Source organism: Cheilinus undulatus, linkage group 5 (genome assembly GCF_018320785.1).
Source record: "Cheilinus undulatus linkage group 5, ASM1832078v1, whole genome shotgun sequence".
Taxonomy (NCBI): Eukaryota; Metazoa; Chordata; class Actinopteri; order Labriformes; family Labridae; genus Cheilinus; species Cheilinus undulatus.
This window is the reverse complement of record NC_054869.1, coordinates 45,352,318-45,365,151: the sequence shown is the minus strand read 5'-3', so window position 1 is coordinate 45,365,151 and position 12,834 is coordinate 45,352,318. Positions and strand designations below refer to the sequence as shown.

The 12,834-nt window shown below is 39.2% G+C and overlaps 1 protein-coding gene across 4 annotated transcripts in view; it reads left to right on the top strand.

Annotated features, from left to right (window-relative positions):
• ap1b1 (adaptor related protein complex 1 subunit beta 1) overlaps positions 1 to 12,834 on the top strand; it is a 65,032-nt gene that overhangs the window by 19,411 nt on the left and 32,787 nt on the right. For all 4 annotated transcript variants that reach the window (XM_041787775.1, XM_041787777.1, XM_041787776.1 and 1 more), the window contains exons 14-18: positions 2,908 to 3,115; positions 5,595 to 5,624; positions 5,735 to 5,872; positions 5,963 to 6,108; positions 7,552 to 7,681. In XM_041787775.1, the coding sequence (XP_041643709.1) occupies positions 2,908 to 3,115; positions 5,595 to 5,624; positions 5,735 to 5,872; positions 5,963 to 6,108; positions 7,552 to 7,681 (652 nt within the window). The remainder of the gene's footprint in view (positions 1 to 2,907; positions 3,116 to 5,594; positions 5,625 to 5,734; positions 5,873 to 5,962; positions 6,109 to 7,551; positions 7,682 to 12,834) is intronic.

Sequence of the window (12,834 nt, the reverse complement as noted above, 5' to 3'; positions counted from 1 at the left end):
ATGATGGTGGTCACCATGTTGGAAAAGTTATCTTCCTCAGCCGTTCAATTGAGTAATAACAGGCAAGTAGGTGAAGATGAGGAAGGTGTTAAGCCTGATATTTGCCCTGTTTACAGACAGCAGCAAATGTGCAATTGTGGCATGCACTGGTATGGGTTAACAATGTCTGTTTGTTGTGCAGTGCTTCAAAGCTGGCATGCTTGTATACATAAATGCTGATTCAGATAGGGAGCTTTTAGTGAGAAGAAGAAGTCATCTGTTGGACAGACTGATTTGTTTTTATGGTCAGAGGTGAAAGAAAATATTGGCAATGTGGGAGTGTTACACTTTCTCAGAGAAAGATCAGCAACATGGGCTTTATAAGACTTGTTTGTGTGACATTTCTAGAGAAAGAGCAACTGATAGTATTACATTGCTCAGTTACTCACAGCTGGAAGTAACTGGCTACACTAAAAGTTAAAGAACTATTGCATTACTTGGTAATAGGGCTGCAGTAATCATTACCTCCGCCAAGGAGGTTATGTGATCAGGTGGGTTTGTTAGTTAGTTTGTTTGTTTGTTTGTCAGCAACATAACTCAAAAAGTTGTGGACGGATTTTCATGAAATTTTCAGGAAATGTCAGAAATGGCATAAGGAAGAACTGATTAGATTTTGGGAGTTAACTGTCTGGATTCAGGAATTTTTTTAAGGATTCTGTACTATTGGGAGATAAGGCTAATGGTGGAGCTCTGCCCTGTTACGACTTCACACCAGGAGATGGCGGTTATGAGTAACTTCAATCCCAGCAGCATTTTGGCTGTGTTTCTGTTCAAATTTTTGGAGTTTATAGAGTTCGAAAGACGCACGCCCGGTCGAGGAGACGCGTCAGAGGGTAACAGAGAAAGATAGCGAATTGTAGCAAGAATACTCACAATGCTGGGAGGAATAGAGGAATATTCACCCTCTGCCATGACTTCCAGTCGTCCAGTGAGACCATGGGTGAGATTGTCAGTGCATCTGTTGGTACCAGCAGGCAATTCTTCCACCATGACAGTCCACCCGTAGCGAAGCCAATGCTTTGCCTCACCATGTTCCCACCCCACTGGGGAGGGAGTGATCGGCAAATGCTGTGGTGGGGGGCACATGGGGACAGATCCAGGAATTTTTTAAAGGATTCTTCACTATTGGGAGGTAGGGCTAATGGCGGAGGTCTGGGCTGTCCGAGTGCTTTTCTAGTTTCTTTATGTAGTTAAGTACTCTATCGAGTCTTCTGTGGATTAGTTTAGGACTCTAATAAGAAATATAGCATTTTTTAAAATCAGTCGCTTTCGCTTTTTTCAAGAACAACAGTACTAGACAAATGGGAAAAGGAGAGGAGACCTGTAAATGGACTACTTGTATATTAAAAATTGAGATTAACAGGTTCTCTAAAGAAAGTATATTTTACAAAGTGCAAAAAAAGGTCGGATGGCAGATTACATTTATCAAAGTTAAAAGGGAAAGGAAGGTAAATAATTAAAGTATGCCATAACTGGGGTTAAGGGTCTTCTTCCAAGAAATTTTGCGTGCTTATACTTTTTTTTTATATTGTAGTTTAGTTTTATTTTCAAATGTGTTTTTTGGAAAAAGGAAAAAAAACTCTTTTAAACATTGTAAAGCATATATTATTTTTTTGTGTTTATTCTGTGTCATTTTAAGGCTATTTAAGCCTTTTTCTGTTATAAGAATATAGATATTAAAATTTCACATTATCTCGCAGCTCTTGAATATATTTGTTCTGTTCTTTAGTAAAGGGAATTTAAAAAATCTCCCTCATACAAAGCACCTAATTCATTCATGAATTGGTAAAATAATCATCTAGTGAATCTATGATTGAAATATTTATTTGTTGCAGCTCTGACTATAACTGCTATTGTATCTGTGCATGAAATTTAAGCCTAAGTAAACCATTGTGTTGCCTTGAGATGCAGCCACAGCTTTGTAGCAAAGTGTTAAAGTTTCTTGGTTTATAGATTTCATCAGGACTGAGTCAGTACAGGAAAGGTTGAATAAATGTGTGCCTAACTTCATTATAATTACTCCTCCATGGACTTGAGCCTACATCACAAGAGCACAGTTGGACAAGTGCGGTATAGGACAAGCGGGTATGGAAAGGGCCGTCTGATTTGGTTTTCTAACCTCCCATTATGTATTTACAAGCAGATGAAGAATTGAAAATAACGCAAGTAAGCTGATAATTGACTCGTAACAGTCATGTAATTGACTAGAGCCAAAAACGAAGTCAGCTATAGAGGCAAAAACTGTTTCTTGATCTCATCCTGTAGTATGTTTATTTCTGATGTTTAAATGGACAATTTCAAAGGGTATTTCTGTATTTTTGAAGTAAGGCTGTAGAAGGTACTGGTTCTTAGGAATTAAGTCAGGCACAAGAGATTTCAGTCGGTGTTGCCCTTTCAAGGAGAGAATGCTCTGCGAATTTTATAGCAAATTTTTGTAAAAAAAAAAAAACAAAAACCTGTTGGCTTGAATATACACTTTACAGTTAAACAATTAGAGCTGCAAGATTTTATCATTATGATATCAATTTCTGCCAGTATTTACAACCCATATTTTGGCTATAAAAATCTGCCTATATCAGCAGTTAATATTGGCCATAAAAACAAAAACATTAGTGGAGTTTTAGGCTGGGCCAACAGACCTGCATCAGCTGAAGTCTTTTTCTTTATTCATCATCATTCCTTGGACTTTAAAAAGTTTAAGGACTGAAATTTGTTCACTTGTTCATCCTTACTCTTTAAATGTGTGTTTTAAAGACTAAAATTTTAGATCCGAACTACATTCGAATATTAAATATTCAAATACTTTAACATCATCCAAACTGCCTGCTGTTTGGCATCAATGAGGATTTCTGATGTTATTTCCATTAGTGGGGAGAGTGTTGACAGTCCAGACCCTGCTTCTGCTGCTGGAGTTTCTGAGGCGCCCCCTGCTGTCATCCCATCCCAGGGAGACCTCCTGGGAGATCTGCTCAATCTGGACCTGACACCCCCAACCACCACTGGACCACCACCAGCCCCCTCTGCTGGCATGCAGTTGGGTGCTATGGACCTTCTTGGAGGAGGTCTGGACAGCCTGGTAGGTTTTCATCACATCAGTTTGACTACAGCTGATAGGTTCTGAAAAATACCTGCCTGGGTTGCTCTAATAAGATTGATGTCTGTAAGGCTTATAATGGTAAAGCTTCTTTGTGTTAGTCTTATTTTTCCTCTATCTTTGGTGCTATTTCTTCTTCTTTTGTTTGACCTGTGTGTGTTTTCCTTTCTCTGTTCACTGCTGCACCTGCAGATGGGGGATGAGTCTGAGCCGGTAACTACACAGAGGGAGAGGAGATAACCTTTACTTAAGAACATTTTATAGGATTCATTGTACCCCTTCTGTTTGACTCCAGTTTTCATGCATCAGTCAGACGTTTTTCATCATATCATCATTATTCATTCTCATGGTATATGTACAGTACCCATGCTATTAAATCCTTGAGTCCATCTTTTGTCTTACCTCTGGGCTCTGGATGTGTTTCATGTTTCAATCAGCCGCCCATCCCTCTGCGGACGGACACTCCTCAGTCACCTCAGCTCCATCAGTCCCCATCGCCCCCAGATTACAGCCCCACTGAGGTCGGTCCAGGGGCCACAGCATAGACTCCCCTCATGTCCTATGTTGTGCCACTGTGTCCTCTGAATAGTCCCAAAATTCATCTGCATCTGTTTGCACTTTGTAGTTTAGGTTTCTTACTCAATGTAGGTGTGATTTGAGTTGATCATGCCTGTGTTTTGTCTTCAGTGCACTGTAGTTTAGTTTTGTCACTGTGTTGAGTCACTACACCTTTGTGCACCATCAGTTTTGGTCATTGTATTCTCAACCTTTTCACCACCAGCGTAGACACACTTATGTAGTAGCAATTAAAGGTGACCTATTATTCTCCTTGTCCACCTTTGAACACAGCCTCCCTGTGGTCTAAATGGAAAGTCTGTGCTGTGCTTTGGCCAAATATTTTATGGATCAAACACCAGAAGAGGTTTTTGGCTTTGCTCTCAGCTGGAAAGCTCTTTTAAAACACTCTGTTTTGGTGTATGCCCCTTTAAACCCAAATGAGCTTCTCTCCTAATGCCTCTCTTTTGTGGGGTGTGCGTTCCCTTTGGAGAGAAACATGCGTGTTCCTGTTTGCCAGTGTAGAGCCTGACATTGAACATTATTCTCCTCATCAAAACACGCTGAAGTCGCCAACCCTGATCCTTGAATTAAACAACACAACTTTGTATGCAGACCAAAAGCTAACGTTGCTAACCACACAACATGAATAAAGCATGTTTGTGTGCAGGCCAGCTGCTAACATCACTGGCATAGTTGGCTTGCTAGCTAAACAGCAAAGAAATACAAAGCATACTAGTATTTTGAAACACATAAGCCTCCCTCATCGGTGGATTTGCCACAGACACTTTATGTTTTCCTGTCTTTCAGAGGGAGTTTGGCAGCCAGTTGTTGTACTGCCTAAAATTGATGAAGCGGTTGGGTGTAAAGCCCACTTAAGATTGGGCACACGAGACCCACATCTGGGCCTCGACATAACTTGATTTTCACATGTTAACAAGTTGACTGCCTGTGCAAGCGCTGTGGCTCTCCTGTTTTTTTCCCAAGCCCTGTTTGGTTCTTGGCAGAAAGAGACAGAAAAATGATCCATGGAGAGCCATATTAACCTAGTTTTAGAAGATATGTATGCCAGCATTGGTAGAATATGCCTGCACTGTGTTTTCTTGATGACCCTGATGAAGACCATAAGCTAAAATGCACCAGTCTAATCAAGCTGTTCTCTTAACTTCGACTATGAGTGGAGCTTTCTGTTTCCACACTGGTAAAATATTTCACAGGCAAGATAAACACAATTTGAGTATACTTCCAATTTGTGTTTATCAAAGTAAAAGGCTGGTTTAAAGTGAGAAACCCCCTCTTTTGTGTAGAATGCTCTTATTCTAAATTGTTTTTTTTTCACTGCTCAATTCAGCTATACAACAAATCAATTGTAGGAAGATTTATTGTGTTAAAACTTAAGGATAAGTGTTGGTCTTAAAAGCCAGTGACAGAGCAGCTTCTATGCTAGATTCTGGACATAAAAATGGCTGATCTAGACCAAAGTATAACTCCTCAGCTGTGGGTTGAGATACTAGGGGGGTCAGGTATTATTACAGTTGATTTTGAAGCAGCATCCCAAGAACAAAGAACTACTTTGCATTATTACACATTTTGTGATTCTGTAGACACTCCAGATACCCACATATTGATATTATATGCACAAAAATACTGAAAAAGAATGTTTTCATAATATGCCTACTTAAAATAAATTAATTGATTTCTATAGTTTCAACAATAAATCGTGTTAAATTGATAGAGAACATTAGCTGTTTTGGTGGTTCCTCTTGTTGTTTGTTTACAGTGTAAACCTCATAGCTGTAAATCACAAAGACATTTTTGGCCCTCACACCCTTCCATCAACTTTGTCAGATAATCCATAACTCAAATAGGATTCTGAATTTTCTGTATTTTTCTCTTTTCCTACCAGCTTGGCGGAGACCTTGGAGGAGGTTCAGCTGTAAGTCTGACTCTACGTATATTGTGCTTTGATTGCCAGTATAAATGAAGAAGACATTATGAGTGACATTAGATATGTTGTGGTGTAAAGAGTTAATTTGTGACCCACAGATGGGTGCTGGTTTTGGTGCTGCTCCCGCTGCCATGCCAGCCTCTTTCAATGCCCCAGTGAGCGGCGGTCTGGATGACCTGTTTGATCTTGGAGGTGGAGTTGGTATGCCTATGGGAGCCTACAGCCCGCCTAAATCAGTAAGTCCTAACAAACTGAACTCGCACATACTGAAGAATTAAGTTAGAACCTTCGGAGCCTCTCTGACAGAATAACTGATCTTTGTTCAGGTTTGGCTTCCAGCCATGAAGGCCAAAGGTCTGGAGATATCAGGCACATTTTCCCGCCGTGCTGGGGTCATCCAAATGGAGATGACCCTCACTAATAAAGCTATGAGTGTCATGACTGATTTTGCCATCCAGTTTAACAGAAACAGGTAAGGAAACTTTCACATGATATCTTAAAGTCTGGACCACAGTAAAAGATTTTTAAAACCTGAACGGATGTTGTAATTTGTTAGCATCCACATGGAATGGCAATACACATTCAACATTTTTTTTTTTCTTTTAGTGTGTGTAGCGCAACATGATGATTATTACAGCACACCCCAGATTCATTCACCTAACAAGAGTCCTCACTCTAAAAGTGGAAATCTTACCAAAAATAGGGGTATTTTATCAAATGCAGCCTGATCTGGAATTATCAATAGCAAACATTATGTTTTTATATTTAAGATTTGAGACTGGGGAGACTTTGACTCTGTCTGGATCACTAAATTAATCATATTGACAGCACACACGTGAGGATTATTTGGACAAATTACTGGTTGTGACAAGCCTTAACCTCCCACCAATTATTAGGAGTTGGTGTAAGCAAATCGCCTAAACAGGGCTGAAGATCATTTGGTGTGTAGCTATCCTAACAGTCATCCTAGTACATGATAATCTCAATTGATCTTTGTTTGTTTAACGTCAATTTGTATCTGAAGTTATCTCAAGACACTGTACAAAAAGTACAGGCCTAAACTGTACTGTCTGTTGTGGCCTGTTATAAAAGACCAATGTTAATCCGTTTATTTGTAATATTACCCTATTAGAGACCAGTGTTAATCACCATGAGGACAGCACTAGCAGTACTTTGCTTCACTTTAACAGGCAGGAATGCTGAGTAGACAAGACTGTGTTGACAGCCCTCTGCTGAAGCTGTGCCGGGGTTGGAAAGTGCTTTCTGGAGGGTTAGGGATGGGAGAAAGCAGGAGGAAAAGGACAAGAGAAACGACAAATGAAAGTGACAGACAAATTTATGGCTGTCATGGCCATAAACTTATATGCCATTTTATAGGATATGGGTGTAGCATTAATAATAATGGTGACAATATGTGAAAAATTGGCAATAACTATTACTGATTGAAAACAGAACATTGCTATTGTAGCATTAGCAGCAAGGTAATTACATAGAGAACTATTATTAATTGTTATTGCAGCAAAGCATAATTGCTCTTAGATTCAGCTAACTGTTCTAGTAATGGCAATAGAAATCAGGGAAAAGTTTGTAAATGAAGCATTTTTATAGGGAATAGATCCTTAATACTAGCATTAGCAAAAATAATAGCAGTGAAGAGAAAAACGTATAGAATATATGAAGGTGGTAATGGCAATGCAAGTTGAACAGTTCTTAAATTCACTTTAAGATTTAAAAAAAAATAATGACAATGATAATTGCACTGGCAGCAAAAATTAAACATCAGAGAATCACGACTCTGTACTGATGGACGGGCAGAAACAAGCTTTAAATCAGCCCCAGTATCTCCTGCCATGAACCTTGCTGATGATGAACACATTTTGTGACTTCTTTTTTCCCCCTCTTTGCTCATCTGTAGCTTTGGTCTCGCTCCAGCTGGTCCACTTCAGGTTCTCACCCCCCTCAGCCCAAACCAGAGCATTGAAGTGAGCCTTCCCCTCAGCACTGTGGGACCAGTCATGAAGATGGAGCCTCTCACTAACCTACAGGTAACAGCTTTGTAATATTCAGAATTTTATAACCTCTGATTTTTATCATGTTTGTAACAGTGATGCAGCTTGTTGTTTCTGGTGACTAATTTCCCTGGTGAAAATGTAAGAAAATATAAATTCAGACTGTTCAATTTATTCAAAGTAACAAAATCATTATACATTTTGCACAATTTGTTTAACACAGCAAAACACAAAAAATGTCATCCAAGTCTTGAGTAATGAAGCTGGTAGTGAATTGGAAAAGCTGCTGAAATGTGTGGCACCTTGTGATGCATTTCTCTGTAGGTGAACAGTGTGAAACTGTTTTGTGTGGCCAATGTTTGCAGTGCCAGCAACACTTGCCTCCTGTTCTCATAAAGTTTATGTACCACATGTGGTGGAGTAATTACTGGTCAGTTTACCTGCACTGCTCTCTCTAGATGCAGTCTGCCCACTGTGAGGTTTATATTTGAGCAGTAGAGTCAGGAGAGTAGGCCCATGTACCAGAGCTCCAGCCACAGCTAGTGGATGGCTGCATTATAGCCTAGACGCATCGCCTAACTGGAACTATGAGCCTAAATGAATAAACATATTGTAATTGGTGTAACTGACGAGTAATTTCATCCATTTCTGTCATTTAGATGACAGGTGTCCAAACTGCTGCCCATGGGTCAACTAGACCAGTGGTCCATTTTTAAGTGGCCTACAGCAAATTCTGAAAATAGATGAAACATTGCTCACATTGCTCATGAGATGGCAATGTAGATGATACGTACAAATAATATTAAACTAATGATAACTTGATTTGTAGTGCCTTAGTGAGTAAATGCAGAGGTTTGTAGCATCAAATAGCAGCACAAATCCCACATCTGCTCCATCTCCAGGTCCAATTTACAAAGCATGTCAGGCTTATCATGTTAAAGTACCAACACTACTTTTTAGTTTGACAGATAAGCTCAGTTTGCTCTTGTTCCAATCTCTGCTACATGCAGCATCATTCTCATCCTGACTAAGGGTTGATCCAGTGGTAGCTGGAGCCAACCAGGGCCACCCTGAAATCTGATTGGCCACCCTAAAATTCATAACAGTCTTTAGTTATTTGCCTTGTCAGACATTAATGTAAAGCTGTGACGTAGACTGCTTCCTCTCTTTGGGCAGATTAATTTACTATGCATATCTTAACCTATATTAACTCTAATACACTGAAGGTGAGGTATATCAAGGTTGTATTTTTCTGCATGTGGCCCTGAAAAAAGTTTGCCCATCCCTGATTAAGATGACAAATCTTGTACATCCCTATTTTCAAGCTAGATGTGTGTCAGATGATGGGTACCAACTAGGGGCACATTGTCTTGTATAACTGTTTTCATTTTGTCATCACTGGTCTTATCAGGACCATGATGCCTGAGGTTTACTGTCCTCACTTGTCTTCATACTGCGCCTGGAGCCTTGGACATTGTGACAGCACTCTGTTAGAGTGCTACTGAAATGCTGACAGAGTGTCCAGAAGTATCTGCAATACATGTTGAATTTCAAATAATTATAGTAGCTAAATTGCACGTCAGAGTTGACAGTGATTTAATGCCTCATTCAGTCATCATCATATATTTGTAGTTTTCAGAGCTGATACACCAAAATGCTTCATGGTTGTGATTTTATGGGCTCTTATATGCTCAGATTTCTTGAAACTAGTGTTTTCAGGACTAGAAAAATGTAATTACTTGATTTCATGGATCAAATGTTGCCATGAAACGTTTGCAGACTGTCTAAATTACACAAAGTATACAGAAAGTTGCCCTCTGTCTTTGTTTTACCATGCAGCAGCATTTGGTTAAATGTATGATAATCTGTCATTTTTTTGTACATCTTTGGTTTTATAGCAACTTAAATTGTACTGTTCCAAAACACTTTGTAATGAAAATTTTGACTACAGTGCTTGAAATATGAAGTTTTTCCCTCCTGAAAAAAGAGTGATGTGTCTTAAACCACTAGTAATGCATCCTCTTTGTCATTGAGTTCTACTGTTGAATTCCCATGTTGTGGATAAAACAGAATTAAAACATTAAACAGCCTTCAGAACAGCTATGATAAGGAGCAAATGAAAAGAGCGGCAGACACTGGGATGTATTTGATCAGGATGGTTCTTTTAACTGGGCAGAATGGTGTACAGCCGCTCTGTGCAGCTGGAGGGAGAAGATAAGAGTATCGAGGGGGATGAAGGAGGTGGGGGCGGTCATTAGTGGTCACACAACACATGGCTCCTTTGTTTTTCACCAGCCTCTGCAGACCTGCTAACCTTTCTTCTCTGCTGCCTCCAGGCTTAGCTTTGATGGGCACTTTTGTCTGTTTTGACATTTTCTCAGATGTTTTGTTTTTTGAGAGGCTCTGCAATGTTTTGGTCTCCGTAGTAGATGAGGTTACTGAATATTATTTTGAGTGCTCTTTTAACTGCTGATGCGAGGAAGCAGTGTTTTGATGCTCCGCAGTCAATAAAACCCTTTCATCACAAAACAGCACACTGTAGGGAAATGTTGAGGGAACTTTGGAGGCAAGTTTCTCAGCTATTTTTGCTACTGAAGGGCCGTTTAGAGGGCACTGATATTAAATGCAAAAACTTCAAAGCTCTGACTGTCACTGAGGCAGCTTGCTAAATGTATTTGGTACTGCAGCACACAAATTATCAAAGTATTTTAATGCGAATCAGGACTGATGTGCAGAAAAAAACATAACAGTTACCTGCTGGTCAGGCTTAAACAACATCCCACAAAGGATTAATTCATGGTTAAGTGGCAAAGTGTTACATGAAAATAGAGACATTATTTCTGCTGTTAGTGTGGTGGTGCCAATGATAGTTTTAGTTGTTGTTGATTTATAATCTTAAATGCAAATAGGATCTGAGTTAATGAAACAGAAAAAGATGCGAAAAAGCATATTTACACTGTCTTAGTTGATGTATTTGGAAGGCAGTCCAAAACTCAAAGACATTTAAGCTTCAAGAAAACTAAATGACATAATGATGCTCTTGTACTTTTTGTTCTATGACGAGTTTGGCGTCCTTTCTGGAAAAAGCAGCACATGTGATCTCTTTGCTGATCTTAAATCTTCTGATTTAAGATCTTGTCATACTGTCAGGCAAAATTAGTAATTGATCTCTACTATTTTTTTTGCCTGTTTGTAAAGTACTTTAAAGTTTTATGTAAAATACACACTTTTAATACCTGTGTTCTTATTTAAAGAGTGGGCTGGGCCTTGATATTTTAACTTGACCCGCCAGAAAGGCTGTTTAACACATTTATATCATGGTCTATATTTCAGATCCATCTTCATAAACAGTGTTTGGAGAGGGAAGAAACAAAACAAAATAAAACTTGAAGGACCATTGCTTTTACAGGCCACAAAAAGCAACAGAACATGATGTAGAATTACATCGGTATGTGTCATATGACATAGTAAACTGCATAGAGTGAGCTTTGACAGGCAGGCATATCTCTGATCACTAGAGGCAGTTGGTCAAACTCTTGCTGGTTGGGAGAAGAGCAACATCTTTCCTGCCAAGAAAAGCTTTTGCTGCAGTGTATGAAGTGTAAAGAGCCAAAAAATGAATTACAAAAGATAACATGACACAGAAGACAGCACAGTAAATCTTCAAGGGACATTTCAGGGTTTTTGAGTTTGGGTTATATTAGGTACTTGGCTATAGTAGTGGCATTAGCCTCGGGTCGAAATCGCTCATATTATCTTTGTTTTAGCTTGATGTGGTGTTGTTATCCCTGTAGAAGCCTGCAGACCCACACAGCTGATTAGATAACCGTGCACGGAGGTGAAAGGTGACAAAATGCCAAAAGCTGCATCGTAATTTAGTGCCTGACACAGAGGGGTTTTTTGGGAGAGATGAAGCGCATTGTACGTTTTCAACACAGCGTACAGGTGAGCCAAAAAATATTCTTGGCCCATTTTTACATAAAACGTGGTAAAATGTTTCCATATATAGCCACTATACCCCAGATCCCTCTGAGCTCGTAATAACCACAGGAGCAACTTTCACAGAAATCCCTGGAGGCTAATGCCACTACTATAGCCAAGCACCGCATACAACCCAACTTCAAAAATCCCAAACTGTCCCTTTAAACATAATTAACAAAGGTTACGCGTGGTAATAGCCATTGCTCCTTTGTACACATCTGGTGTGGTGCATGTCAGTGTAGTGGCATAGCCACAAAATCACCAGCTGAATCATGTCATGCAGGTATTGCATGGGTCTCACTGTTAGGTGGCAGTATAAAAGCTACTAAACCTTTGCATACAATTAGGTTAAGAAAGTTTCTGTAATCACACAGTTGAAGTTTCTGGCTGTTTTATCCCTGTTTGTTTGAACAACGGTAACTTTCTTTTTCATGGCAGGACATCAAACTTAGACCACCCACAAGAGCTACACCTCTTAGTTTTGTATGAGAACTTGAAAACTTTTTCCACAGGGTTTTTTCTTATCTTTCTAATCTTAGAATGAGACCAGTTGTAACAATTGTGTTGGCTTCCTGTTGATTCAGATATGTAGGTCCAAGAGATTTTTTTGTAGATCCTGGCATTATAAATGTGCCTACCAAGTTTCAAAACCCTCGGTTGACTGTGCTGCTGGGGCTGATTTTTTTTAACAGCCATTTTGAAAACAAACAGTATTGTATCCAATGTTGGACAAAACTGAGATTGACTCATTCTCATGAATAAAGCAAATTAATTCAAATATTAGGTTGGTCAAGAGCCTGGAGAAAATTAGTTTGTTGTACAGATACAGATAATTCGCTTGCACTGCACCATCTAGGTGTAATGTCAACATTACGTTTTTATCCACCTTTAGCTTCACTCGTATTATCAGTTGTGTTTGGCATGATTAACAAATCAACACTGAATTGAAAGTAGGTCTAAGTGATGTCAAGTTTGTTTGTACTGATAAATACTGATTTTTTTATTCTTATTTAGCTTATTCTTGTTCTTATTTAGCTTTATTTTCACGGCATAGCTGCGTGTACCTTTAAAGTTTACACACTTCTGTATCAAGCCCTAATAAGGACATCAAAATAACATTTTTTTCTATAACTGAACGTCAAAGAATACCCTAAACATATGCTTTACTGAGTCCAAGAAACATCCCTTTCTACAGCTTTTTGTGATCT